This window comes from Prionailurus bengalensis, chromosome A2 (assembly GCF_016509475.1).
Source record: "Prionailurus bengalensis isolate Pbe53 chromosome A2, Fcat_Pben_1.1_paternal_pri, whole genome shotgun sequence".
Classification (NCBI taxonomy): domain Eukaryota; kingdom Metazoa; phylum Chordata; class Mammalia; order Carnivora; family Felidae; genus Prionailurus; species Prionailurus bengalensis.
The window spans coordinates 23,408,768-23,436,090 of record NC_057348.1 but is presented as its reverse complement, the minus strand read 5'-3'; the positions used below and the strand labels follow the sequence as shown (position 1 = coordinate 23,436,090).

The 27,323-nt window shown below is 42.9% G+C and overlaps 2 protein-coding genes across 4 annotated transcripts in view; one reads left to right on the top strand and one right to left on the bottom strand.

Annotated features, from left to right (window-relative positions):
- The window catches only part of CACNA2D3 (calcium voltage-gated channel auxiliary subunit alpha2delta 3), an 860,144-nt gene that overhangs the window by 128,196 nt on the left and 704,625 nt on the right, over positions 1-27,323 (bottom strand). The window lies entirely within an intron of this gene.
- LRTM1 (leucine rich repeats and transmembrane domains 1) lies at positions 291-12,655 on the top strand. The gene is made up of 3 exons (XM_043587662.1): positions 291-1,202; positions 3,970-4,566; positions 10,203-12,655. The coding sequence occupies exons 1-3, from the start codon at positions 1,196-1,198 to the stop codon at positions 10,634-10,636; spliced, it is 1,038 nt and encodes a 345-aa protein (XP_043443597.1). The 5' UTR covers positions 291-1,195; the 3' UTR covers positions 10,637-12,655.

The window sequence follows — 27,323 nt, the reverse complement described above, 5'->3', positions numbered from 1 at the left end:
GGTGAATGGTGAAGCTGAATCCAAATCCAGACCCATCTAATTCCAAATCCCACACTCAACTGCTCTATTACACTGCCACTTCATGCTACATCAGTAAAAGCACGGTTTTCACCTTCCTTGCAGTCGCCTTGGGCATGGGAGCATTTTGGCCTCGCTGAGGAGAAGCCTCAGACACTGAAACCCCACCTCAGCAAATGACGGGGGGATTTGCACATTCAAAGAATGTTCCAGTCCCCAGTGGGAAAGCTCCCAGCAGCTTCAACTAGGGAACAGCCACAGTTCATGGACACCTGGTGCTCATGGGGCAGCTTTATTGTTTCAGACGTGAAAAATGAGGGAAGGGCCAGAACCTCAGCATCAGGGAAATGATGAAAGACTGAGAAGTATTTCCAAAGTCAGGCGAACCGAAAGGTCAGTTCGGGGGGAGAAAGCAAAGGAGCAGCTGAGAAGTATTTGTGGCACCAGTGAGAAGAGACTGTGATGTCCACTAAAGGAAGCCATGACTATGAATTTCAGAGCATCAAGACCCTGTCAACACAAGCTAATCCCTACGGACGTTGGCTGAATAAGACGAAACGAGTGCACTGTGGAGACCGTGTCAGCCTCCAGCAGGCCAATTTGTCCTCATATTACACACTCTGCTGGCTCTGTTGCTAGACCCCCAGATCGAGGAGCCACGGCGAGCGTCCCCCAACCCGACGGGGGTTGACACAGCATGGTTAATAAGTCAACAGAATTCAGAAGCCACCACCGGATTAAGAAGGCAGTTTTATTTCGGTGCCCTGGACTTCAAGCAGATTAAATAATCAAAAAGGCTGAGCCATCGAGGTCATGTTTGAATGCTACAGCTGTTCACTGAGGTTTGACAAACATTCTCTCTGGGGCTCGCCATCTGAATGGGAAAAGCAAGGGTGATCTTGGGGAGGCCGACACTTTAAGAAAGAAGAGGGGCCCAATCAAAAGATCCTCTTATGGAAAACAATCCCAGCCAGATGGAGACGGTGGAAGCATTGCTTCAATAAGCAGTCTCCTGGAAGCCACAACCCTTTGCTGCATTGAAGAAAAAGCACAAGCGCGATTCAGAAAAAGTGAATGACAAGCTGGGCTCTGGGTTTGCCATGCCCTCGGTTTGTCGATCTGCAGATTAATAGAGGTGGGCCACGGGTTCAGCAAGGAAGCTTGCGGAGATTCAGTCATGAAAGGTGAGCCATGATGAATCCCCTCCTGCCTTAGAAAAGTTCTCTGTCCGTGAGAGGAAAGGGGTCCCTTCTGCAAGGTATCTGTGGGAAGCCTACTTCCAGGTTGTATCTCTCTAAAGACCAAACAGATTGAGAAAATGTCTCTAGTGGGGAATGTGTATTTGTGCCACGTTGGGTCCAAAGAAGGGTGTGGGGACAAATGTGCTCAGCTATCGTTGGATATGCAGTCGGCCTGCTGCAGGCCATTTCATAGAAAATACAGCGCTTCAAGTTGGAGTTCATATATCGTCCCCTTGGGCAGGTGGGGGAGTGGGACCTAAGGAAGAAGGAACAAGCTGGATACAAGCTCAGAAGGACAAGGCTTTCATTAATAGATTAGTGGACTCTGTGGAAATCCTGTTCTCTGGCTTCAGATTAGATTTTGTGCAACTAATTGATGCCTGAGCCCCACAGTTAAAGTGGAGGCATTGACTCTTCTCTCCCAGGAAGATGTGTTGGCTTTGAAAAGAGTCATTTAGATTATTTGCAAAATTACAGAAAGGGAAACAAGGATTTTGCTCTTTTGTATTTTGGAACAGGGAAGGGGACTCTGATGTTCTATATCCCTTGAGCTAAACTAAATGAAGCAGAATTTTCAGAAGACTCTCCACATATCTTCCCTGTTGCCCTAGGCACTGTTCATATCAGTAGAGAATTCAGAGGCCCAGTGCATTGGACAGCCACATTGTCTATTTCCCTACTCAAGGCCCAAAGCAAACAAACGACCTCTTCTAAAAGCTCTCTCTATACGTAGACAACATCTTGAGTTTTAAATATTATGTGTGGCCTTGTGAATTCCTCTGCCAATTTAACAAAATGTCCTTGCCATATTTTGAAATTCAAATCTCTGGAACAAAACAGGAAGAATTATAGCTACTCTGGCAGTATCTAAAAAAATGTCAACCCAGCATCCTCTCTGAACTTTGTGAGGAAGCTCCTGTTGATTCCAGAGACCCTCTTCGTAATTTCTGCATGGTCAGGTTGTCCCGTGCAAGGCCGCTCTCTGCAGCATCATCTGTAGTGAAGGCAAGCAGCAGCAACTCAAATGCCCACCAGTAAGGGAATGGCTAAATATTAAATCTGGCATGGTGTCACTGCGGAATTGCCTATAGCACTTAAAAGGAATGAACAAACCCTCTAGATATCTGCATGGATAGGTCAGCTTTGAGTGAACAGAGTAAATTGCAGAATGAGATGTGCCAAGGACTATATTTATATAGTCTTAAAACACACTATATAAAACATCATGTAGCGTGTGGGTGGGGGGTATAAAAGTTTTACAGGTGGTAAAACATAGCAGATAAGGATCCTGGCAGACTCTGGAAGCAGACTGGGTTCAAATCACGATTCTGCTACTCATTGTCTATGTGACCTTGGACAAATGATTTAGCTTCTCTGTGCCTCAGTTTCCTTACCTTTATAATGGGGATAATAATGAAACCAGATTTACAAGGTCATGAGGATTAAATGTATAAGATTATATATATAATGCACTTATAATGGTGCCTGGCTCAAAACATGGGATACATGACTGTTTGCTATTGTTGTTGTTATGAAGTATTGTTTGTTAAAGGCCTAGAGGGATATATTGGTGATGGTAGGGGTGAGGAGGGTTCATGCTGGAAAACATCACTTGGGTGCTAATCAAAGGGATTTCAGTAATGCTTTGTTTCTTTAAGTTAAAAGAAAAAAGAGGTGAAAAATATGACAAACTATGAATGATTGACAGAACTTTGTTATAGGAATATGGGTGTTTGTTACATGCTTTTCTGCATTTTTAAAATCTCTTGAATAAAAAGTACAGATGATAATCATTCATGGAATTATACTTGCAAACACGACATCAATATATAGGAATACTGTAAACCTACCCTATCCAATATGGTAACCACTGCCACCATGTGGCTATTTAAATTTAAATTAACTAATGGGGCGCCTGGGTGGCTCAGTTGGTTAAGCATCCAACCTCGGCTCAGGTCATGATCTCACGGTTTCTAAGTTCCAGCCCTGCGCCGGGCTCTGTGCTCACAGCTTGGAGCCTGGAGCCTGCTTTGGATTCCCTCTCTCTCTCTCTCTCTCTCTCTCTCTCTCTCTGACCCTCCCCTGTTCATGCTCTCTTTTTCTCAAAAATGAATAAATGTAAAAAAATTTTTTTAATAAATTTAAATTAGTTAAAATTAAATACAAATAAAAATTCAGTTCCTTGGTTGCAGTAGTCGTGTTTCAAGAGCTCAGTAGCCACATGCAGCTAACAACTACCATACTAGACAGCAAATACAGAGCCTTTCCATCACCACAGAAAGTTCCATTGGACGGCACCGATCTGGAGCATACCTTTTGGAAATATGAATATCTGACTGACCTGCTATTTTTCTAAACTTCTGTCCTCATATAATTCTGCTGCACCCTACAACAGGCATGTGCCCCCCAAGATTTTTTTCACCTTTCTATTTGACAGTCTTCCATCTCCCTATTACTGAGCCACCAAGAAAGTGTTTTTCCCGAGGCCTCTGACCATAGTTAGCACAGACTGTGCAACAGCTGACCACGCTGGGGAGGAACCCAGCCCAGCCTGACTTTCCTAAGTATGGGGAGTGACAGAATGTCTCGTACAGGTAGATGTAGATGTTAGCTGGCTCCGAGTCACCGTACTTGTGATTTCAAAGGGGGGACAAACGCTGACATCACTTACAGATTGGTTCTGATCTCAATTTCTTTTCGTTGCTTGCAGGTGAACTGCTTCTGCTTTCCAGTGTGATCTTCCTGCTCCGGGTGGTGTGTGGCTGCCCCACGAGGTGCCGCTGTCACTCACCCTCACGGTCTGTAGACTGCAGCCGGCAGGGTCTGGCTGAAATCCCTCCCGATTTGCCTCCTCAGACCCTAACGCTGCACTTGCAAGATAACCAGATACACCAGCTCCCTGCTTTTGCATTCAGGTCGGTGCCACACCTCAGGACCCTGAACTTGTACAACAATTCCCTTTCAGATCTGGCCCCTGGAGTCTTCCATGGACTTCAGCACTTGCAGGTCTTAAACCTAACCCAGAACTCCCTGCATTCTCTGGAAAGCAGACTTTTCCATTCCCTCCCACAGCTGCGGGAGCTTGATTTGTCATCAAACAACATAAGCCACCTTCCCATATCCCTGGGTAAGCCTTGGGAAAACCTGACGGTATTTGCAATTCAACAAAACCAGCTTCAGCAGCTTGATCGAGAGCTCCTAGAATCCATGCCCAACGTGAGGCTTTTATTTCTCAAGGACAACCTCTGGAAATGCAATTGCCACCTGCTCAGTCTTAAACTCTGGCTGGAGAAATTTATCTATAAAGGTCAGTAACGTCTATCTGGAACCTCTCATCTATGTGTTACCGGCCTAGGATGAACCTCATCTGTTGTCTGCATTAGAAGGAACATCGAGGAGTGTGTGAGGGGCCAGTGTAAGCTTTTTCACACTGATGTCATTTCATGGTATGGCAAGAGAGGCAGTGAGTCATTAGAGACTGTTTAAATTCAGGATTTAAATGCATCTACAAACATGATTCACGGAGACAACTTTCCACTTTTTGATTAACAACATTACTTATCTGAGAGCTGCAGGCCCCTAAGAAGGAGGGAAATTCAGTCACCCCCTCAATAACCGCTCAGCTCCAAAGTGGCACCAAACTCTAATTTTCAAGTGTGATCCAGCCTGGTATCTCTCCTTGGGAGTTTCCCCCTGTGTATGCATCTACCAATTTGATAGCTACAAATCTTCCCTAAGATTATCCCTTCTGCTTTAGCAAATACCACTGTTATTGAAATTGGATGCAATAGGGACCCCTCTCTAAAGTTCTTTACTATTTCTTCACCAGATGATAAAATCAAAGAAAAAGAATCTAGAACATTAAAGATGGGGGCTCTGGAAATCACCCAGAGGGTCACCAAACTACAGCCCAAGGGCAAAATCCAGCCCCAGTCCTGTTTTTGTAAATATTTATTGGGAGACATCCAGGCTGATTTATCATGTCCTTAGCTGTTTTGCACTATAAAGGCAAAGCTGAATAGTTGTGACAGAGACTATTTGGCAAAGCTTAAAATATTAACTATTTGGATCTTTATAGAAATAAAGTTTTCCAAACCTTCTAACTCAATGCTAGCCTATAATCAATGGGAAATGGAGGCCCAGAGATGATCAGTGACTTCTCCAAAATGACGGAGTAGAAGCACAGATAAGAATAGCATGAATGACTGTTGGGTCTTGGCCGTACATTCTTTCCTCTGTAGCACAATGCTTCTTTCCTCTTAATTTTCAAGCATCATTCATTCATCATTCATTCATTCATTCCTATACTTGAGTGCCACTTATGTGCCAGGCACTTTTCTAGGCAATGAGAAAATGTGAACAAGAAAATCTCTACTATCATGGAGGTTACAAGCTGATAACAGAAACAGATGTTAAATAAGATGGCCAATAAATATCTAAGTTCAGACAGCACTTGGCACTGGGAAAACAATGAGGAAGGGTGAGGGGAGAGTCAGTGATAGGATGGGGGTCCCACTGCAGACAGGAAGGACAGGAAAGACCTCTCCAAGGAGGTGACATGGGTGAGCAGAACCTGAACAAGGAGGAGAAATGAGCCATGCGATAATTGGGAAAAAGGATAGAAAGTGCAAAAGCTCTGACAGGGGAGTAAGCTTGGCTTGAGTGAGAGACAAAAGAGGGACGAAAAGTGGCTAGAACAGAGGAGGGGGCTGAGAGAGCAGAGAGATGAGGCAACACAAGTACTCAGGGGCCAGATCAGGTAGGAATGTGCAGAGCGGGCTGAGTCATTTGGATTTTATTTTAGATGAAATGGAAATCCCTTAAAGAATTCTAGTCAAGGGAACAATATCTAATTACATGTCAAAAGGTGACTCTGGTGACTCTAGGGAGAACAGACAACAGGCTGCAGAAGCAGCAGCAAGGGGATTAGGGGAGAAACTGATTTCAGTCACCCAGGGAAAAGAAGATGGTAGCTCAGACCAGTGTTACGAGAAATGACCAACTTTGGGAGATACTTGGAATACTGAACAGATAGAAATTGCAAATGGACTGGAATGGGAAATGAAGAAAAGAGAGATTATGGGAAATTCAATTTGTATTGTCCTATAAGATTAACCACATAAATAGTGATGCCAGGGGCTGATAAGGGACAGACCTCCACTTCCCATTGATTATAGGCTAGCATTGAGTTAGAACAGGTTGCAGTGCAGGTCTTGATGCTGCCTTCTTTGGCAAGTGGGCTAGTATATGGGGGAGACCATAAATCGAGAGTTGAATTTGGGGCGAGTCAAGTTCAGGATGCCCATTATATATCCAATACATACCCATATATATTATGGGTGCTGTTGAGTTGGTGGCTGTATGTTTGAGCCTCTAACTCAGGAAGCTATCAGAGCCATAGACGTGAATTAGGGGATCAGAAAAATCTGGATGGTTGTAGCTGTCACATAGAGGGAAGGCGGATAGAACACAATGTGAGTTCAGACATACAATACTGAACTAAGAATCCCTCTCAACAATGTAACAGCAAATAGCCTATCACTAGCCAAATAATCTTCAAGTTGACCTACAACAGGGGGCATGCAATGTGGCAAAAGTCATTCTAATAAAAGGCTGCAATTAAAACTTTTCACACCTAGAGGCAAAGTGGCTTTAGCAATTGTGTTCTGACTAAATTCTAAGCATACACTAAACCATCACAGAAAGTTTTCATCAAAGAACATTTCTTGACAAAAGATAGTTGCCAGGTCCAGGATACTAGAAGCAGCATGGGCTAGAAGAAAGCTCCCCTACTCTGCCACAAACTCACAAACTTTGACCTCTGGGCACATTAATGTCCCTCCCAACCTCTCAGCATCACCAGGTGGAAGCTGACAGAGTTAAGCCAGAAAGTTCCTGGAGCACATTCTGATTCTCAGATTGCATCATGAACAATAGATACTGAATAAGGCAAAACAGATATTGGTCAAGACCTTATTTTTTAAAGGCTACATAAATAAATACAAACACTAACAGTATTAGTCAGGACAGGCTGGTGGATATGACACCCGTGTCAGTGATGAGCACAATTAAAGTCTGTTGCTTACTCTCGTTAGAACCAAGGGGCGAGGTGGGGCTGGGTCCCATGCAGTCATTCATGGACATAAGCCCCTTCCAGCTTCTGATGGTGCCACTTTACCACGTGGCCTCTACGGTCACCATCAAGTGGGAATAGATCACATGGAGGATTAAGCAGGTGGTTTTGTGGCCTGAAAGTGGCATTCATTATTTCCATGGGCCAGAACTAAGTCCCCAACCTGACTACAATGGGTGGGGAAATTTTGCCTTCCTGTGGGCTCAAGAGCCAAAAAATGTGCTTTCATGAATACCTACTAAACATCTCCTTCACAAAAGGAGGCACATAGATTTTGTAATCTGTATTCCTCTTTCTCCATTCAAGAGTATTCAAATCATCTTCTTGTCAATAGCTAACTGTAACATTTACAGTTAGGTATTGTGTTAAATACTTGACATACTTCACCCAACTGAACCTCAGAGTGATCTTGTGAGATGAATTTCAGCATTACCCTCCCCTCCCACTTTCCAGATGAGCAAGCAGAGGCAAAGAATGACCAAGTACTTGCTTACGGTGGCACAGCTAAGTCACAGACTCAAAATCTGAATCCAATTTCTTCCAAGACACTGGTTAAGAGCTACCGGTGGCCAGATAGGGGATAATGAGGGCTCGGCAAGCTGCAGCTTCTTGCATTATCAGCTGCTATGAATCTAGAAGGGAGGGGGCCTTTCCCTTGATGACACTCAAGCTGTCATCAGCAGATTTGCCTTTTGGGGTCATGGCTGAGGAGATGGTAGTGGAAGGCTGGGAGGTGAATCCCAAGGACACAGCTGCACAGGTGACAGGGAGCTCTTGGTGGCCATAGCCTCTGACTTCCAGGATGTCCCTGGCTCCAGCCTGTGTATTTCTTCAGCACTCTGGGTCCCAAGGCCATGAGCCCCACCCTAATACTGATCATAAGGAAGCTTTAAACTGGAGAAGATACTGTGTAAGCCTGGAGTGATGGGATGGACCACCCCAGTCTAAGAATGGGTCAGCTGGTAGAATTGTGGGTCCCATGGCTGGCAGCCTTTCTTTCCCTGGGGGGGTGTCTCAGTGTTCTTTGGCCAGTTTAAATGTCATTACTTCTTCTCAGACTTCATTTCAGTCTCTGTGGCCTTCTGTCTTATAACAAGTTGCTGGGCAGAGGCATGAAATGGTCCATGAGACAGGGATCTATAGTCTCAGCATAGCCTAAGGGCACCTAGGGCTCATCAGGAGCAACCACCCTGTACCTCTGGCCTCCTGCATATGAGCTCAGGAAAGGAAGAAATACTTCTGATACCTTTTTGCTTTAGAGTTGGGGCTCTTGCCTCAGGGGATTACTGAAGAAGCCAGGAGGGACCTAAGAGACATTAGTCATAGGCCATTCAGTTTCAAGCAGTGGTGACCAAAAAGTATGGGTTGAATTTTGCCATAGCCACTAATCCCAGTGTGACCTGGGCCATGATAATGCTTGCACTACAAAATGGCTCCATCTACTCACAGGGCCTTGTAGGACTCTGCTTATGAGACCCAGACAATGGATGGAAGCTGTGCAACAGGTTATAATTACATTGAAGTGACCGTCTCCTGCATGTGATTTTTCTCGCATAATTCCATAATCCACCTGTGGTGTGTACAAAGAACCTAACTTGGCCAAGAGTGGTGCCAGGCTTCACAGCCATCCTGGGGGAGGAGTTCATGGCAGCTGGGGGAGCTAAGCTGGGGGAGCTGAGGTCATGCAAGCCAAGTTCTGACTGGTCAAAGAGCCTAACTGAAGGTCATTGTGTTTACTCCACTGACCTCAAGAGGTTCCAGAGGAGAGGGAGAAAAGGGAGGAGGAGGTGGAGAGAGGCTGTGAGTGCAGTGGGAAAACTGGGATCAAGAGGAAGGGCAGGGTTTGAGTGCTGATCCACCCACTTATGGCCTGGGTGACCTTGGACAAGAATTACCCATTAGAGCACAGTTGTGAGGACTTCTCTAGCACCACTTTGTAAACTATCAAATCAGATACAAATACGGTGTTTTAATGGCAAAAGATCTAACCAGAGAAATCAATTTGCCAGAGGTCAAACAGTAAATCAGTGGTCATATGTGGCCAGAATGAAATCTGTTAGCTCAGTACTCTTTCTAGAAAACAATTGCTGGGCACCCAAATCCACCCCCCACCCCTGAACAACACTAGTCTACATACCTGAGGAAATCAATCACCTTACAGAGAATGGAAACTGGCTCTAATAACGTGCTGGAAAGTTCGGTACTCAAATTACTGAATGTTCCAAGGCCCGAGGAGACACATTAATTGTACTTAATCCCATGAATTAAACTAATATTACTGTCAAAGACACACAAACACTCAAAAGGCCATTGACCTTCCCTTTTGGCATCACTGAAGACAGGTGGTAGACACATGGGGTCTTTGTAATTAACACATAACATCACAGCAAAGGACATTTATTTCATTTACCTGTTGTTTCAGATTTCTGGTGGGAATTTGGTACAGTACCTGTCTCGTGGGGCGGGGTTCTTTGGGGGGTGGTGGTGATGAGTGGCAGGCATGTTGTGCCTCAGGTTGGCCTCCAGTTCCCCTTCTTGTCAGCTTCTACAGGGCTTTTCCCTCAGCATTTATCAGGTAGCAGTGACTTGGATTCTAACGAATTCTTGGTCATACATAATTGCCCATTTAGTGTGTAACGTTTCTAGCATTTAGCCAACTTAGAAATCCTAAAATTATAAAGTCCTTTGACTCCAAAGATGGGGAAAAAGGTGCTTTATAAATCATATCTACCTAAGCTTTTGCAGGCTGAGGATTTTGGAATCCAGTCCTACCAGGCTCTGTTGTCAGCCTTTGCTTTTGTTTTTTAAAGGGGGAATAACAGACAGTGTCACCTGTGCGTCACCCGACACCTGGAAGGGGAAGGACCTCCTGAAGATCCCTCACGAGCTGTACCAGCCCTGCCCTTTCCCTTCTCTGGGTGTGGGGACATGGGGGGTGCAGCAGCTGGGTTCTGCCCACCGGCCGGGCCCTGGGTCTCCTGAGAGCCCCAGCACGGGGCAGCGAGACCACTCGGAATGTGAGCTCAAACCCAAGCCGAGGCCGGTTAACCTGCGTCATGCGGTGGCCACCGTCGTCATCACCGGGGTTGTGTGTGGGATCGTGTGTCTCATGATGCTGGTGGCCGCCATCTACGGCTGTACCTATGCGGCTGTCACAGCGCAGTACAATGGGGGGCGCTTGGCTCAGACGGACGAGCCTGTGAAGATGGAAGGGAAAGGGCCGCATGACCTCCCACAAGCCTGAAAGCCTCCACCTCAAAGAGGAAGAATCACGTTAGGCCAGAAGAAAGTGTGGAGTTGGGCTGATGCGTTCACTGTGACTGTCTCATTTTGCTTTTTTCAAAAGGAAAACAAAAAACATCCCCAGGGAAAAATTATGTTGAGATTTAAAAAATACCATGTTGAAACAGAGACAATACTTGTGCTCTGCGTCTGAGAAGTTACTGCAGTTACTCTGTGTGGGGGAAGGCCATACCCCGCGAAAGGGAAGATCTACCTCTCAGGTACTCTTCCCTGACTTACGTGGCTTTAAAGAGCATCAGAAATTCAAACACACGCACTAGTCAGCATTCCCGGGAGCTTTATGGTCCACTGGAAAACTGCCCAATTTTGAGTGCCTGGGAAGAAGCTGGCTATCTTACCCGAGGGGCACTGAATGCCTCTATAATTCAAATTCATGTGAGATCAGTGATACTTTTAGATGTTCTGCATGTTATATATTTAATGGGAGAGTCTGTTGGTTGGGAATTGCATAGCTTGCCACAAGAGTCAGATTATATTTAATTTTCTAAATCAGAAAACCATTTGGGGCTTTCGAGGCCACAGAGGAAGAGGAGGGTTCCATGTCTGGATAATGGGACTCAGGCTCAGGGTCTGGGGAAGTTTTCTGATGCAAGGGTAAATAACATATAAACAAACACTAAGAGGATGGGGAGCTGGAATCCAGGGCACATGTTACCAGAAGGCTGTATCCACCAGGCGATTGGAACCTTCCATTTATAACTCTTACAGCAGGAACAAATTTAGGGTGGGCTGAGAGCAAGATAATGGCTTGTGTGTATCTGTATCTACATACATAGTGCACCGAGTGCACAGACTTGTACAACCACACCCACACATAAACATACTCGGAGCAATCAGTTTACCCACTAATGAAATGCAGCCGTGGCAGGGTGGAAGCCAGCAGCTGTTGACCACCACCCAGATTGTCTACTCAACACTCTGGGGTAGGAAGTAGGAAGGAAGTCTGGGGAGAGTGGAAATCATCAAGAGACTCAAGTTAGGTGGCAGCAGCCATCCTGAATATTGTTTGGGCCGAGGTTTAAAAAAATCAGGTGTGGCCTGCTTTACTCCATGGACACAGTCCTGAAGAGTTGCATGCAAAGTGAATTTTTGTAAATTAAATCATCATTTTAATGCAGTAGGGGAGCTCGCTATTTAAAGGAACCTTTCATGGAATCTTTCTGTAATGGCAATAATTGGCTCCAGATTTATGTATTTTGTAAATTTGCATTTTCTCATGTTAGGTTTTCTTAAAATGTCATCTACCTGCTCTCTCTCATGAATCCGTATCTCACACTTAGAGTCACCTGTTAGTATTAAAATCATTTTACAGAGAGGAGTTAAGGACATGTCAAAAGCAGAGAATGGCAAATATAGGGTCAGCTGTCCCTCCAGAGGCCTTGACAGACATCGCTAATCAATCCCAGCACTCCTCCCAGCTGAGCCTTGATGCAACACAGATGCCTTCTTAAGACAGCACTGTAGGCAACCAGAACTAATCAATTGGAATTGGTTCAAAGGATAAAACACATTTGCCATTCAGGGCACTGGCTCTACATTCACTCCTTCAGGCCATGTAAAACTCAGTTTGGATCCTAAATTAGTAGTCCATTCCCTAACCTGGAATGTGAATGGGAGGTCCACACAGGCAGGAGTTATTTATTTTCTCCCTGTCTGATGCAGTCAGAGCCTTGGCCAATAGTATAAAGAGGCCAAGGGAAATACGCATGAACCTACCACAGCCCACCTTGCAGGACACACACCTATGCACCCCTAATCATCACAGAGGCCATCTACACCTGCCCACAGAGACTCACAACTAGTGTGGGCCCCACATACCACAAGCTAAAGATGGACCATCTTCTTAGAGCAGCAATTTTGCTAAATGATTTTCTGGGGGCAGCGGGGGAGGGGGGCACGTATCAACTTTGATGTTAATTTTTTTCTGAATGTTAAAATAAACCTCGATATGTTGAAAGTAGATTGAAAACTCATCATGGATTTTAAGATCAAAAACAGACCCCAGAGAAAGCTGGCTGTTCCAACAACTCCATCCCAAGCCCTGGGGCCTCTTTTCTGCTCTGCCTTGGGAGGCACTTCAGTGGGCAAGGCTAAGCATCCAGTCTAAGGACACAGTGGTTACTTCCAGGTGAAAAAACTCATTCTTGCCCTTGACCTGGGCTGTAAGTCCTTGGCCAAGAAGGCAACACAAGAAAGGAAATTTAGAAGATCTTTTCATATGTTGTCCCAATTTCACCAAACCTTTCCAGAGCTTGCACTAGGTACCAGGCACGGTGAGAGGTGTTTTTGTGAGCATCGGTCATGTAATCCTGGCAACCAGCTCTGAGATACTTGAACAAGTGTTACAAAAGCTGGGTGGTACCCAGGCCAATAACACGTGCTTCCTCTCACCACTGTGACTTAAGATCGTGAGTGCACAGTGTTCTGCCGGAGGTTTGGTGACACTGCAGGTCAACCCCGATCCCCCACCCACAGTGGTTACATGAGAGAGCTTCCAATATGCCGCAGAAAAGCCTGAATGTGGCTAGAATCCTCACTCATCAACACCCATGTCCTACTAGATTTCTAAGTACAGACGATAACTCAGGCAAACAGATTCCTGTTTTATGAATAGTCTTTAAGGCAAATGATTAAAACAATGCCTATGTATATTCAGATTTCGATCTTTTGCCTACAGTCACCACAAACAGCAGTTGGCAATGAAAATAATTACTTACCCTGAAATGTCAACAGCCTCTCAGCACAGAAAAATATAAATCAAATTGTTTAGATTAACAAATGCAGAGTTATCACTTGCTAATATGAGAAATGAAATGTTTCAACTACAAAAAACATCGCAGATGAAAGACCCAATTTGCAGGGTATTCTGTGAGAACCACAAATTATCTTTCACAATGACTACAGCTCATGAGGGGTAATTTGAAAACGCCTCATAGATTATTTTCAGCTGCTTATTGCTGCTGTCATATTCATAAATCCCCCTATACAAATGCCCTTCTATCATAGAGCCTTGATAAAGGCACGTTGTGGACAAAATTCATGCATGGTATGGATGGATTCTGAGAAAACCGTCTAAAATATTGTTTCTCATCATACTGAGTGGAACCGTATGACTACAGACTGGTGATTTTGGTCTTGCCTGAGATCACAAATTTACAATAGCAGGACCCAACGGATGCTACAGCTGTCTGAAGTGAGGCATATAAAAAGGAAGTATAAAGAATAGACCCTGCCTGCAAATAGAAACTGTAGAGAGAGAAGACCTCGCGGGAAACTGATGCCTGAAAAGCTTTTACAATTAAGGCAAATACCCCTGACTTGCAGGGAGAATGTTGTGCTTACGATGGATAAACTGCCCAGTGGACAACTGGGTGTTTTATTCTTCCTCACAAAATTCCAAGACTGAGAAGTGATTCACATGATTTCCTCCTGAAGATTCATAAAAGTCCAGTCCCATTACCCGAGTTAACCAAGTTACCCCAGAAATAAGACACTCTTGTCTTAGATCCTAAATATCAAAGGAAGTAGATAAATCAATTTCTAAAATAATCTATGTGTGGTACACATTAATATAACTATGACTGCTAGAAACCTATAACTTTTAACTGGAAATCAGGAAATAACTCTTTCTGGTTTGGTTAAACCCACTAGTGTATCCATTGCTAAATGTTAATGGACAGAAACCTACCAGCAAATGATGTTCCAAACCCTACATGGCATCACTGGGATGTGGTTTATATGCATAACTTTAGGGAACTATCAAAAGAGGGTGCACGCTCATGAGCAGGGAAGGGGCAGAGGAAGAGGGAGAGTGAGAATCCCAGGCAAGCTTGCTTGCTTGCTTGCTTTCTTTCTTTCTTTCTTTCTTTCTTTCTTTCTTTCTTTCTTATTGCTCTAATTGCAATGAAGTCTCAAAGAAACTCTATTTCCATTTGGAGAAGCGGCTTCATTGTCTACCACTCTCCTTTCAGATTCTTAACTTCTCACTCCACTGGTAGTAAATATCCATTTATTATCAGGATGTCACCAATTACAAAGGCCCATCAAGAAGACCCAGAAAAGGAACTAGAAGATTGGGAGTTGAGACAATCCCTAGAGAACATTTAGTTTAGACCTGACAAATTTGGGATAGCTGTGACCAGCCTCCCTACCCATGTTAGGCATTGAGAATAGATCACGGAAAATTCATCTCCTGAGCTCAGCCACTGCCTCAGAATCCTTTTAAATCTGTATTTTCAGTCCCCAGTACTGATTACCTAGAGTTAACAATAAAGATTAAACCTGTTTTCTACCCTGATATAGTTCTGTGTCCTTAGTTTACAAATGGGAACTAGAAGCATGGAAAAGGAATGGGACTTTTCCAAAGTCACACAGATAATTAATTATTGGTTTGACAAATGCAGGTGCAGGAGCATGGGGTTAACATGGATTATACAACCAAACCCCCATTATTCTTCATGCATTCTGTGTGAACCACAATATCAATATGAACTGATATCAAATATCAGTGTGAACCACAATAACAGACTATGGCATTATGATATTAATTATAGTCCTGCACTCAACGTTTATTGAGCACCCAATTTGTGCCAGTTGTTTCCCAAGTGTAATGCTTTCATTTTCTCTAAGCCTCGTATTGACCAAAACATGTAGGCATTTGGGGCGCCTGGGTGGCTCAGTCAGTTGAGCATCTGACTTAGGTTCAGGTCATGATCTCATGGTTCGTGAGTTTGAGCCCTGCATTGAGATCTCTGCTCTCTCTCAGTGCAGAGCCTACTTTGGAGCCTCTGTTTCCCCCTCTCTCTGTAACTTCTCTCTCTCTCTCTCTCTCTCTCTCTCTCTCTCTCTCTCTCTCTCTCTCTCTCAAAAATAAATAAACTTAAAAAATGTGGACATTTTACTGCTACATTACAGATAAAGAAACAAAATCACTGGATTTGGATTATTTGTTCAAGTTCACACCATTAGTAAGTAGTGGAGCAGGAATTTGGATGCAGGATCTGGACACTTTCTGGGATGTGACTGGTTTGAAGAAGTCACAGTTGAGATGCTTTCCTGGCACTGCTAGCACTGACCTTAAAATATGGCAGAGAAAAGAAACCGATCCACCAGCCAGTGTGTCACTGCCAGAACTCTGGTCTCACCAAGACCCGGTAAATCAGATGAAAAGGCCGAGGAAAATGAAGGTCCTTATATCACCCATGACTCTGCTGAGCTGGAAAAGATGTTCTTAGAATGGGAATGTAGAAATTCAGCCACACTCTCTCGCAGCTACTTGAGAAAATGATGAAATTAGACGCTGCCTAATAAGAAGTGTTGCCCATTGAAATACTCATGAATACAAAGTTGAAAAAAAGTTATGAGGATCTAGAAACTGAGAATACAGGTCAATGAGATCCAAGCCTCCAGGAGGGATGCCCAACATCCAAAGCAGAGATATGGCCCATCAGATAGATGAGTGGGATGCAAAGGAAGACAGTCTATGTACAACCTATCCTTATTCTGGTATCTTTCCTCTGAGACATGGACTTCACAAACCAGACGGAAACCACTTCCTCCCATATAAGATGTCTGAGAACAGTTAAGTCCTACAACACCTGCCATTAAGACCTTGCTGTCTTCCTCCACTAGAGATGAAGAATCTCAACAGTGTAGCATATAATAGGATGATAAAATGAAGGGAGTACAATAAGATAAGCACAATGTAGGGGCTATAGCTTTTATCTATTGTTTCTTACAAGGAATGAAAACTACAGATGACTTTGGTTTACCTAAGTAGTCAGATCACCAGGCAGTAGGACATGGCATCTCTCACTGGTCCTGCAATGCCACTCTAGATGGAGGACACCTAGACACTGGACATTTGTTTAGGGGCTGTGCCTATCAACTAGCCTTCTATCTTAGTCTCCAAGGTGTGATTTGAAGTCAACAATAAGTGACCCCTGAGGGGAAGTCATTCACTCTGTCCATCAGCAAACATCCCATATTAAAAAAAATTTTTTTTTAAATGTTTATTCATTCTTGGGAGAGAGAGACAGAGTGTGAGCCTAGAAGGGGAAGAGAGAGAGGGAGACACAGAATCTGAAGCAGACTCCAGGCTCCAAGCTGTCAGCATAGAGCCCAATGCAGGGCTTGAACTCACAAACCGTGAGATCATGACCTGAGCCAAAGTTGGATGCTCAACTGACTGAGCCAACCAAGCATCCCACAAACATCCCATATTTTAATGGTGATTAAAATTAAGAAAGAAACCTAAACAGAACCTTCTGAAAGATATTTTTAAAAAGGAACAAAGGCAGCATTGCCCACAAGATGCAGAAGAAGCATGAAAGATCTATTTCAAAAAATATCCTAGCACAATTTTTAAAGTTTCTGGTTGGATTTGGTGTACATTATACCCACTCACATTCCATTGGCAACAAGATGTCATATGGCTAAGTTCAGACTTAAGGAGCACAGAATCATACAGTGTCCAGTAATTTGGCACAGGGAGTGACCTATCAATAGGCAAGGATATTCAGTCCCCTTATAAGAAAAGAAGGAGGGGCTCTTGGGTGGCTCTGTCGGTTAAGCGTCTGAGTCTTCATTTCAGCTCAGGTCATGATTTCACAGTTTGTGGGTTTAAGCTCCATGTCGGGTTCCTTGCTGACAGAAGCCTGCTTGGGATTCTTTCTCTGCCCCCCTTTCTCTGCCCCTCCCCTGTCTGTGTGCGCATATGTACTCTCTCTCAAAATAAATAAACTTAAAAAAAAAAGAAAGGAAGGAGTAAATAATTGCAAACAATCATAAAATAATGACAAATAATAAAATAATAATGGCTAATAATAGTAAATAATAAATGAATAAAATCTTCCATAGTCACCATCAGAGGTACAGAAGAAACATTAGGACATATTGAATCAGTGATATAGAACACTATTACAGGCATATTCACTCCTGGAATTCAAAAGAAAAAATACAGATGAAAGCAACAGAAGATGATAGAAATGAAGGAGAAATGGTAAAGAACTAAAATATGGATACTTGGTTTTCCCAATAAACAGATTAGAACCTGCCAAACAGAAGGAAAGAAAACCTGAGAAGACATCTTTCCTGAGCTAAAGAAAAACTCCAATTATATAGATTGAGAAGGGCTTCTTATAAGAGAGATCAATGGAAAAAATATTAAAAGTTAGTCTAGCTTATTGCCTGGTACATGAAAGTCTCAATCAGTATAAATTAGAGAAAAAAACACATAAATGAAACAAATGGATTCTGGTAAAATTTTCAAACTTTAAAGAAAAATTAAATATTCCAAAGTCTAGAAACCAAACAAAAAAAACGACACTTAACAAGGAACCAGACTGAGCTTGCAATTCTCAGATACGCAACCGTTTAGGGAGCATGCCATCCATGCATTGTTTTTGAAGAAAAATGACTCAAGACCTACTTTAATTGATCAAGGGATGAATTATAAAAACAAGGGGAAGGGGAAGGGGGAGGAGAAATGTGAGAAGAACTGAAAAATGTGGAGTCCTGCCATTCAAGTGCGAGCAATAAGCACCAAATCAGTTAAAGTTAGGGGTATGTCTGGTTTAGTTAATATGGTTACAAAACAATGCAAAGTCAAATAATTTGATAAATTTCTAAGCACCTTCTGCATGCCAGGCAATTTTCTAAGTATCAGAGATGAAGGAGGGAATAAGAGCTATAAAGCATATGCCCCATGGAACTTAACATCTCCCAGAAGGAGAAGATAATGACATAAAATCTATGTACATCAAGTGGTGGAGAAGTAGGTATGACGGGCACAGAGTACTGGGGATATGGGAGAGGAAGAGTTTCTGTTTTATACTTGGTGATCATGAAATCCCCTCAGAAAATAGTTGAGCAGAAACCGGAAGGAGAAGATAGAACCAGTGGTGAAGATATCTGGAGGGAAACTGTCCCAGGGAGAAGGCACAGCAGGTCCAAAGGCCCTGACATATGAGCACATTTAATGTGTTTGAAGAACAGTGTAAAGGTAATGTGGCCAAGTGAACAAAAGTAGAGGCAGAAGGAGCTGAGGTTAGAGGGTAACGAGGAGTCCAATCATGTAGGACCCTGTGGGTTGTGGCAGCTTTTCAGATGATTCTTGAAGGTACTCATGCCCTTTTTGAACTGCCTCCCCTTGAGGGTGGGCTGGAACCAGTGACTTGTTCTAGCAAAAAGAATATGAGGTACACATCATAGAATATCACTTCCAGGACTAAGTAACAAAAAAACTCTGGCTCCCATTGTGTTCATTCTCTCCTGCTTGTTCTGAGGAAAGTCAACATCTGTGGAGACAGTCACATGGTGAGGATGTCAGGATGGTGGCTGACCAACAACCAGCTGCTAAGCTTCTCATGAGTGACTGCGGAAGCATTTCCTCTGTTTGCTGAGCCTTCAGATAAGACCACAGCCCCAACAACATTTTCGCTGCACCCTCGTGAAAGACCCTGGGCCAGTACCTTGACTGCAGCCTTTGTGAGAGACCCTGAGCCTGATGACCCAGTTAAGCTTCACCCAGATCCCTGACTCGTGGAAACTATAAGATAATAAATATTTGTAGCTGGATTCCATAATGTGGAGGTTATAGGTGACCTTGAGAAGTGCTTCACTGCGGATGAAACTTGTCTGGGGTGGGTTCTGGAGAGAATGAAGGAGGGGACATGTGGAAAAATCCTATGGCATAAGAGACCTAGAAATGCATGACACAAAATAATTCAATAACAAAAATAATTTTGGCTTAAAAACCTGACTATACCAGCACAAATCTGGAAGTTGGTAGGAGTAGGCTAGTGAAGCAAAAGCATGGAAAATGACCATAAACTATGGTTTCATTCCAAAATTTTCTTTTTTTGTTTAAAGACAATCATACACTCCCATCGGCCTCACCCTGGTCACATATAATTTGTTCTTAAAGTAGGAATGACAATTAGACACTTATCCTGGTCTCACGTAGAAATTTTCATCCAGAATAGAACCCAGGAGCTCTTGGTGGGTGCAAGTCTCTGATCCGCACTGTCCCCCTTTCCCACCACCAACCAGCCAAAGCATTTTCCATGAGTAAGAGAGTCCTCGGACTGACTGGCAGAGCATTTATGCTCCTACTGCAGACTCTGCTGATGTCCATCCTTCTCCAGGAGGGGAGATTCAGGTCAGCTCACTTTTCCTCTGTGGGCACTTGACTTAGCATGAGTCACATATTCTAGTCTTAAATAAGATCAAGATCCCAACAAGGTCACTAGGAGATTTGCCTGGATAAAGGCAACTAAATAAATCCCCAAATCTCTCATGATCCATGCTGGGGGGGAAAAAATCCCATAAACTGTTTTTCCAAAGCATGTGAGGGCATTTCCAATGCTCTACCGAGCATTATGCTGATTACACTGTTCAGAGGTTTATAAACTAGAGCGAAGATTAAGTAAATCACTGTCTTGACTGACAATGAGAGCATATATTTTTAGAACGCTTAGGATCTTTGATTGGGATTTCTGTGTAACCACATATACAAAAACATTAGGCACAACTGATGGGCACCTTCTGATACATGAAGCTCGGTCTTCAACATTTACTTACATAGCCTCTGATTTAAAAATCCACTTCATTTTTATAAAATAAAAAGATGTTAAATAAATGAAGGAACAAATCAGTGTTTTGTGTTTTTAAAAAAAAAATAGATTGTGACATATTTTTTCTAAAGCAAGAGTTGGCAACTTTTGTCTATAAAGAGCCAGGTATTAAATATCTTAGCTTTAAAATACACATTAAAAAAAAAAGGGGTGGCTCGGTTGGTTAAGCGTCTGACTTCGGCTCAGGTCATGATCTCATGGTTTGTGAGTTCGAGCCCCGCGTCTGGCTCTGTTCTGACAGCTCAGAGCCTGGCACCTGTTTCGGATTCTCTGTTTCCCTCTCTCTGCCCCTTCCCACTCACACTCTGTCTCTCAAAAAATGAATAAATACACATTAAAATTTTTTTAAATATTCTTGGCTTTATAGTCCATAAGGTCTCTATCCAACTACTGAGGTCTGCCATTTTAGCAGAAAGGCATCCATAGACAATAAGGGCATGGCTGTATTTCAATAAAATGTCATTTACAAAAACAGCTGGTAGACATCAGACAAAGTACTTATATCCAGAATATGTAAGGAACTCATATCTCAATAATAAAAAGACACATAATGTAACTTAAATATGGGCAAAGGATCTGAAAATAAATTTCTCTTATGAGCAAATTCAAGTAGCACATGAAAAGATGCTCAGCATAATTAGTTATTAGGGAAATGCAAATCGTTTCACACCCACCAGGATGGCTAAAATAAAGAAGACAGACAATAGCAAGTGTTGATCAAGATGTGGAAAAATTGGAACCCTCATACGTTGCTGGTGAGACCGTAAAATGGTGGAGCCACTCTGGAAAACAGCTTGATAGCTCTTCAAAATATCAAACATAGAATTACCATATGATGCCAAAATTCCACTCTTAGGTGTCTACACAAGGCAAACGGAAATATGTGTCAACACAAAAACTTGTCCATGTCCACTGTCCATGAGTGTTCATATCAACATTATGAATAGCTAAAAGGTGGGAGCCCAAATGTCCATAAACTGATGAATGGATAAATAAAATGGTGTATGTACAAACAATAGAATATCATTTGGCAATACAAAAAAAAAACCCAAAGTATTGACACATGCTACAATATGGATTGACCTTGAAAACATTAAGCTAAGTAAAAGAAGCTGATCACACAAGGCCACGTACTGTTGTGATTCCATTTATCTGCAAAGTCCAGAAAAGGCAAATCCATAGAGACATAAAGTAGATTTGTGGTATCCTGTGGCTGGGGTAGGGAATAAGATATCAAGAATGAGACTGTGTGTGTACAAGGGGTTCTTTGTGGGATGTTGAAATTGTTCTAAAATTAGATTGTGGCGATGGTTGCACAACTCTTTCAATACACTAAAATCCAATACACTGTATACTTTATGTGGGTGAGTTTTTACAGTATGTGAAATATATCTCAATGAAGCTATAAGAAAACCAAACAAAATAGACTGCAGCCTAGATTTGGTCCCATGGGCTGCAGCTGGCCAACCTCTGGGTACATGGGGACATGAAAGTGTGAGTTTCAAAGTTTTGTGAAACATGTCAAGATACTGTAATGGTATTTCCTATGCAAGTTCTCACAGAGAACAGCACATGACAATAAGCACTGGCTAGTGAGTAGTGGCGGGTGTAGCCAACCATCATTCTAACAACAGAAGCAATAGTAATGACAGTTTAGCAGCTACTCATGATTGAGCACTCACTGGAGGCATTTGCCAAACACTGTACGTGTATTTATTTATAAGCAAATTTATTTCTCTCAACAAGAACCCCAGAGGTCCCCCAAGACAGCATCTGGGTGTAAGTAATTCTCCATTATCAGTCAGTTCTTTCCTTTTCTGTGATGATGAAACAAATCCCCATCTTTAAAAACTAGGCTGTTAGAAATCCGGCTGAAGCACCAGTCAACCTCATTTTACAAGAGGGGCGAAACGGCCCTGGGCTCACTGCCAAACCCTCGGTTCACATTGGCTTTAATGCCCAAATCACACCATGACCTCAAAAAGAAGGGTCTTTGCTTACTGATTCAGAACACACACAAGCAGGGGTGAGGACCTGTTATCCGAAAGTTCTGCTGCTGATTTTTGGGTGGAGGACATGTTGGAGCTTTTGATAAGGTTTATAAAAGGACAGTGACTCTTGGCAGTGAGTGTCCTGGAGAGTTAGCACATGGGATCCAGTTTCTCAAACTTCTGGGCTATTTTTATTCCTGGAGCAGAAGTCCTTACCGCGCCCCCATCCCTGGCTACCATGGCATGCGGGGCAGCTGTTCTCTGTGGCAGACTTGATCTATGGCATAATTAGTAGCTACATCATTAATCCATTTCTATGAGGTTTGCTGTTGTCAGTCATACTGGCTTAGACCTCTTTTTGCCCCTGCACTGTTCCTGTTTGTCAGCTTAAAAAAGGAAAGAGAGAGAGAGAGAGAGAGAGAGAGAGAGAGAGAGAGAGAACCAAATGCCAAACACATAGAAAAGCCCTATCTTATAGCTAATATTTATAATGAAGAACTGCCTTGGGTTCCCCACCTCTCCCTGGGTCATCTGCCCACCTGCCCATCAGTCCTGCTTTAAGATCCCAGCAAATACCCCTGAAACCCGAGAGGCTTGTCCGTGTCTCAGAGTACCCACCTGGAACATGGCTACAACATGTGTGAGGGATCTCATTCAAGATTCCTGGACAAGTTTGTTCTGTCTGCCTGGAATGCCCTGCCCACAGATCTTTGCAGATGGCTGCATCTCACCATTTAGGACTCTGCTCATGTCGGGCCTTCCCTGACCCACCCTATCCCCTGATCTGGAGAAGCACTGCCCCTACCACACAGCCAAACGTACATGTGTGAAGATGGGCACACATCCCTGCCTTTGCCACTGCCAGCCTCACCTCATCTCTTTATCCTGGTCTATTCTCTATAGAGCATTTACCACTACCAGTCTGCCTGGCTCCTTCCCCCCTCCCTCCCTCCATTCATGCAATACTTGTCTGTGATCTATATGTCCTACACATATGGAAGCTCTCCATTGGCAGCAACTTGGTTTGTCTCAGTATCTTCAGGGAGTGCCGTGGCATCTGGGTGGAAGGATTCTTCCTCGGGCAGCTGTCCCCCGGCCTCCGGGTACGGCATGCTGACGGCGCCCTCCTATCGTATCAACCAACAATCCCTCAATACACTCCACAGTGATGTCTAGGGTGGCTGTTCACAGCTGTATCCCCAGCACAACATACACGGTAGATGCTAGATACACATTTACTGAATAATTTAATTACACAATAAAAAAATAAAACAAAATCATTTATAAAGGAGCCCAAGAAGGGAAAGCAGTGAATTTGAAAGCACTAAAAGTTGACATTTGCCCGTCATTTCTCAATCTCTCCCCTCCTGACATTTTGGACCAGATAATTCCTTGTTGTTTGGAGGGGCTGTCATGAGCCTCAGAGGATACATAGCAGCATTCCTGACCTGGACCCACTAGAGGCTGGTAGCACCCCCCTTTAGCCAGTTGTGACAAAAACGTCTCTGCATGCAATCAACTGCCCCATGGGTGTGAGGGAAGTGACCCTGGTTGAGAATTACTGGTTTAATCAGTAAGTACTAAATGTCTGCGGAGATAAAACACTCCCTTTGCTCAGATCTGACAAACTAGAGGCTTATCTACGCACACTTGACTCAATTCCTGCCACACTAGATAACTCATTTATATCAAATATGTGAAATCCCATCAAAGGAATGTTGTTAAACTAAGTATCTGCCTATAACATTTTGCCAACATTATTCATCCAGTTCTAATGAAGAGTACATATGAAATAGTCCGTGCAGTTTAAATATCATATACCTGACAATAGATAGTGGTCAATGGGAATTTCATCTCTTTCCTAATTAGCTGGTTAAAATGAGATCATCTGTCCTAATATCAAGCATTCCCCTTATTATACTGTCTAGAATTATGCAAATTAGATCACATAACCCACATTTTCAAATTTCCCCCAATGAATGAATTTAACATGACCTGTGTTTCTTGCAGAGAAGCAGACCAGGAGGTCAGAGCCCTGCTCCCACTCAATTATTTATTTACTAAAAATAATCAAATTTTATACTTAAAATCTGTTTTAAAAACTGTTTCTGTAGGAAAACAATGCCTCCATGGTCTCTAATCTAGTTTTCTTTATGTTGATGATCAGATTGGCTATTATAAATATCACTTTAATGCTCAGACCTCAGAAAAGACATTTACTGACATAGAGATTAACTACTGGGCCAGCACAGCTGCCATTAGGATGGAGTACTACACAGTTTTTCTATTTCTTAAAATATCCATCATGGTCTGCATCATATCACCAGGGCATGGATTGGAGTTTTAGCTGCTGCCTACTTCTCTTAGAGTTTCAGTCAAATACTGTGTTCCCATCATGTGGATGGTAAAACTTGTAAACTTATGGACCTACGCAGAGCAGATGAAAATGAAGCCCATTTTCCTTGATTCATCTACTGTTTTGACACATTTACCACATGTCAACCTCCTTTGTGCTCAGCGCTGGGGATAAAAAGGTAATTGGGACAGTCCTTGCCTTTGGAGAGGTTTTTCATTTCATTTAAGAAATCAAACTGGCACATTTGGAGAAGAGGTTTTAGATTTTGATGTGCTAAAATTTACATTTTAAAGCAAATGCAAAAAAAATCAGAATTTATTTTCTGTTATTTAAAAAATCCCCAATCCTGAACTTATTTAGAAAAACTGAGATTATGTACTGTGTATTGTTAGAGTCCAGAAGGACAATGGGGGGTGGAGGGGATCAGACAAACTGTCCAAGGAGGGAAGAAGTTCCCTGCATAGTTACACCTTCCCTGATGGCTCAATTCTTCCCTCTGTGCGTTTCTTTCTCTATGTCATTTCCATCCTCTAATGGTAGAATCAGTGCCTGTGACTGTTGGCCGATATGGCCCAGTGTCCCACGAAGAACAGCATAGGGAATTAACACCATGATCTAAGTAATTTATGGAACTCAAGTCAGTAATAACAAAATGAGGGCAAAACAGGTTTCTACAAGTTCAACTCAATTTATAGAATTCTTATTGAGGCTTAATCTACTATACTTCAGAACAGGGGTTCTGTTCTGAGGAACAGGAGGTGAAAAGAACAAAGTTTTTTACCTCCAGGACCTTCTAGGTAATTATCCAGCTTTTCTCTTCACCTGTCCTGTGTGGACATGGCTTTAAAAATAACTGCTATTTTACATGTGTTTGGAGGGAAGAAGGGAATGTCATTATGGAGCCTGGATCTTATTCATGTATATCTAGAGTGCTTGGTAAAGGAAGGAGGTCAGGAAATATTCAATGAATAAATGAGTGAATGAATGAATAAGCTTGAAGGTAAAAATAGGTTCCCCCAAATTCTAGCATTTTTATACTTCTTCATAGTCCAGTATTTTGTTTTCTCATTTTACCCCCAAATCAAGCCAGAGTAAGGTGAAAGAGGTAATGATCCCAATGTTATTTGAGATAGACCTTCGGAGACCCAAGACCACATATTTAGTAAGTTACAGAGTGAGTGACAAACCTATATGGACTTCACAGTCCATGGTTTGCATTGCTAATAAGAACAGAAAAATGGAGGAGAGGTTTGTCATACACAGGAGGCTCCAGGGCTCTGGAGAGACTTGGTAAGCCAAAGAGAAAGTCCTACCATTTCTTCCTTTGCAGTGGGAAAGCAAGTAAGAAAATTCAGCACACTAGTGGCAGCTGGAAAGCTGGCAGGTCCCTCCAGAGAAGGACTGTAAGCAATGTCATGGGCCAAAAAGATGGATGGGGCCCATTTATGCACCAGGCTGACGCATAAATGGAATCCTTCCCAGTTTGACTGCCCTTTCTGCAAAGATGTCATTGACAGATGAGTATCTAAATGTTTTGTTTAAAAAATAAAACAAGACAAAAGAAAGAAAGAAAGAGGATAAAGCAAAAACAAAACAAAACAAGAAACTCTTTCTGTCCCAAACAGACACTGAGAGCCAGTGAACATGAGAACACCCGAACAGGCTTGAGAGCTGGCCTTTCAAAGGTATCCTTGATAATGATTTGCAAAGTTGTACACCTTTCCTTCCATATACTTTTCAATTGAACACAAGGATTTCATTGAGACCCCAAATTACTGCCAGTTGGCCGTATTCCATCTGCAGTTGGAGGCACACTGGTGGGGAAGCAGGCCTGCTCACATATTCATCCTCACTTGCCAAAACAAGGCTTCTTCCCCAATTAAAATGACCTTTTTTACTTTAGAGTAGTAAACAATGTCTACTTAATTTGAGGAAAACACACAGAAGAAAGTTACCGAAACTAATCACACAGTGACAGGATGGGTGAGTCAGAGTCAATGCAATCTGTGGGAAGTGCTGAGGAGGCCACTCTGCTTTTGGCGACAGAAAGGTCCTCTTGAGGTCATTGCCTTCATGGTGCCTCCTCCATGGCAGCCTTCAAGATCAAACTGAGCAAATCTGTTTTATCCTACACCTACCAAACACACTTTTAAAAAGAAGGTTAATAACTACCAGTTTTAAAAGGTAAGTACTAAATACAGCTTCTTCGATAACCTTGCTTCTTCGTCTTGCTCTGTAATTATCTTATGAAGACAGGGACCAGTTGACACACACTGAGTAGCAGTAAACAGGAGGACCGTCTCTTCCACCCACTCACAGCTGGACAAACCGTGTCTTGTGAGCTGCCTGTGTTCTCTGGCCATCTGTGTAACTCAACAGTAGACCAGCATAGACAAATGAACCATTTTGGAAAACTCACGTTCTTCTCCAGACTCGATACACGGTACCCAGGCTGAGTCCACATTTCATCCATACTGAGCCAAACAGACATTGACAAAACAATAGGCATTTGGAAACATTTGAGCTTAGTTTGCAAGCTTAGACAAAAGTGGCTGGGATGGGCACCACCACCTTAGGGCTGACACAGAGCATCCTTCATGATGACTGAATGAGAAAACTAAGGAAAAGGTTTTTAATTTTTTTAAT

Bases quoted from the DNA above. Each gene is read 5' to 3' on its own strand.
- LRTM1 (XM_043587662.1), top strand. The intron at 4,567-10,202 runs GTCAGTAACGTC...TGTTTTTTAAAG, and splicing joins GGAGAAATTTATCTATAAAG to GGGGAATAACAGACAGTGTC.